Below are 1,497 nucleotides of genomic sequence, written 5' to 3' on the forward strand. Positions count from 1 at the left end.
CTAGGCAGGACTAAATTCAAAGTTATATGACTTGTGTCTCTGGGGAAAAATTATTTTGATACCACTTTCATTATGACTTAAAATTGTGACTAAAAGTTTGGCAGATATTTATAAATAAAGAGAGGAGGAACAGACAGTTTATCACTTTCCAGAGCTGAAAGTGAGGAGGTGATATTGTAGATTATTGTAACAATCAGCCATGACTTTTATTTTCAGTCTATGAGACACACCCATTCCAAGATCATGATGGCCACATTCAACTTGAGCAGCTTCAATCCAGGCCCATTCATCCTACTGGGAATCCCAGGGCTGGAGCAGTTCCACGTCTGGATCGGAATCCCTTTCTTTATTTTCTACTTTGTGGCCCTTGCGGGCAACAGTGTTCTTCTCTACATTATTTCCATGGAACGCAGTCTTCATAAGCCCATGTTCTTTTTTCTCTCCATGTTGGCTACTACCGATCTCATCCTCTCTAATACTTGTGTGCCCAAAACATTCAGCATCTTCTGGCTAGGTCCTCAGGAAATCACCTTTCCTGGATGCCTTACTCAGATGTTTTTTCTCCACTACAGCTTTGCCATGGATTCTGCCACCCTCCTGGCCATGGCATTTGATCGCTATGTTGCTATTTGCTTCCCCCTAAGATATACCACTATCCTCACCCGTCAGATTATTACTAAGATTGTAATGGCTATTGTCAGCAGGAGCTTTTGTATTATCTTCCCATGTGTGTTCCTATTAAAGCGGCTGCCTTTTTGCCGAACACTCATCATTCCCCACACATACTGTGAACACATAGGTATTGCCCAACTCGCCTGCGGGGACATCTCCATCAACATCTGGTATGGCTTTGCTGTGCCTGTAATGACGATTACGTCAGACCTGATCTTCATTGGCATCTCCTACACTCTCATCCTTCGTGCTACCTTTAATCTTCCATTCCGGGATGCCAGACAAAAAGCCCTTAATACATGTGGTTCCCATGTATGTGTTATTCTTATATTCTACATACCAGCCATGTTCTCTGTCCTCACCCATCGTTTTGGTCACAATGTTCCTCACTCGTTCCACATACTACTTGCCAACCTCTATGTGGCCATTCCTCCTGCACTCAATCCAATCATTTATGGGGTGAAGACAAAGCAGATTCGGGAGAAAATCGTTCTACTCTTCTTCCTTAAAAGGACACAGTGACATGAGACTTAGAGTTTGGGAAAGGAAACAGGTAATTATGTTGATTTTGGAATGCTTTTCATCTTTTAAAAAGCTAGAATCTCTGCAATGACAACTTAAATACATATGAAATCCCAGAAATGCTTTGTGTGTTATAGGATCAATGAAACGTGATAAGGAGGTAGACGTCAAGAGAAGTGACAAAAAAGTTAATGATTAAGTCTGCCTGAAAAGATCAATTAGAGGAAAATTTGTATCTTATTTGGAGATGTATTTTCAATCCTAAGGAAAAGGATTTTGATTATATATAATGTGGACAGAATA

At 40.7% G+C, this 1,497-nt stretch overlaps 1 protein-coding gene across 1 annotated transcript; it reads left to right on the forward strand.

The window, feature by feature from the left end:
* Positions 1-243: 243 nt before the first annotated feature.
* Positions 244-1,194, forward strand: LOC308565140 (olfactory receptor 52H1-like; the record flags this gene model as incomplete). The annotated part of the gene is made up of 1 exon (XM_081153953.1): positions 244-1,194. One exon carries the CDS (start codon positions 244-246, stop codon positions 1,192-1,194), a length of 951 nt encoding a protein of 316 aa, XP_081010079.1.
* Between the last annotated feature and the right edge of the window lie 303 nt (positions 1,195-1,497).

The sequence above is a fragment of the Miniopterus schreibersii genome (genome assembly GCF_964146895.1).
Source record: "Miniopterus schreibersii genome assembly, chromosome: 12".
NCBI classification, from domain to species: domain Eukaryota; kingdom Metazoa; phylum Chordata; class Mammalia; order Chiroptera; family Miniopteridae; genus Miniopterus; species Miniopterus schreibersii.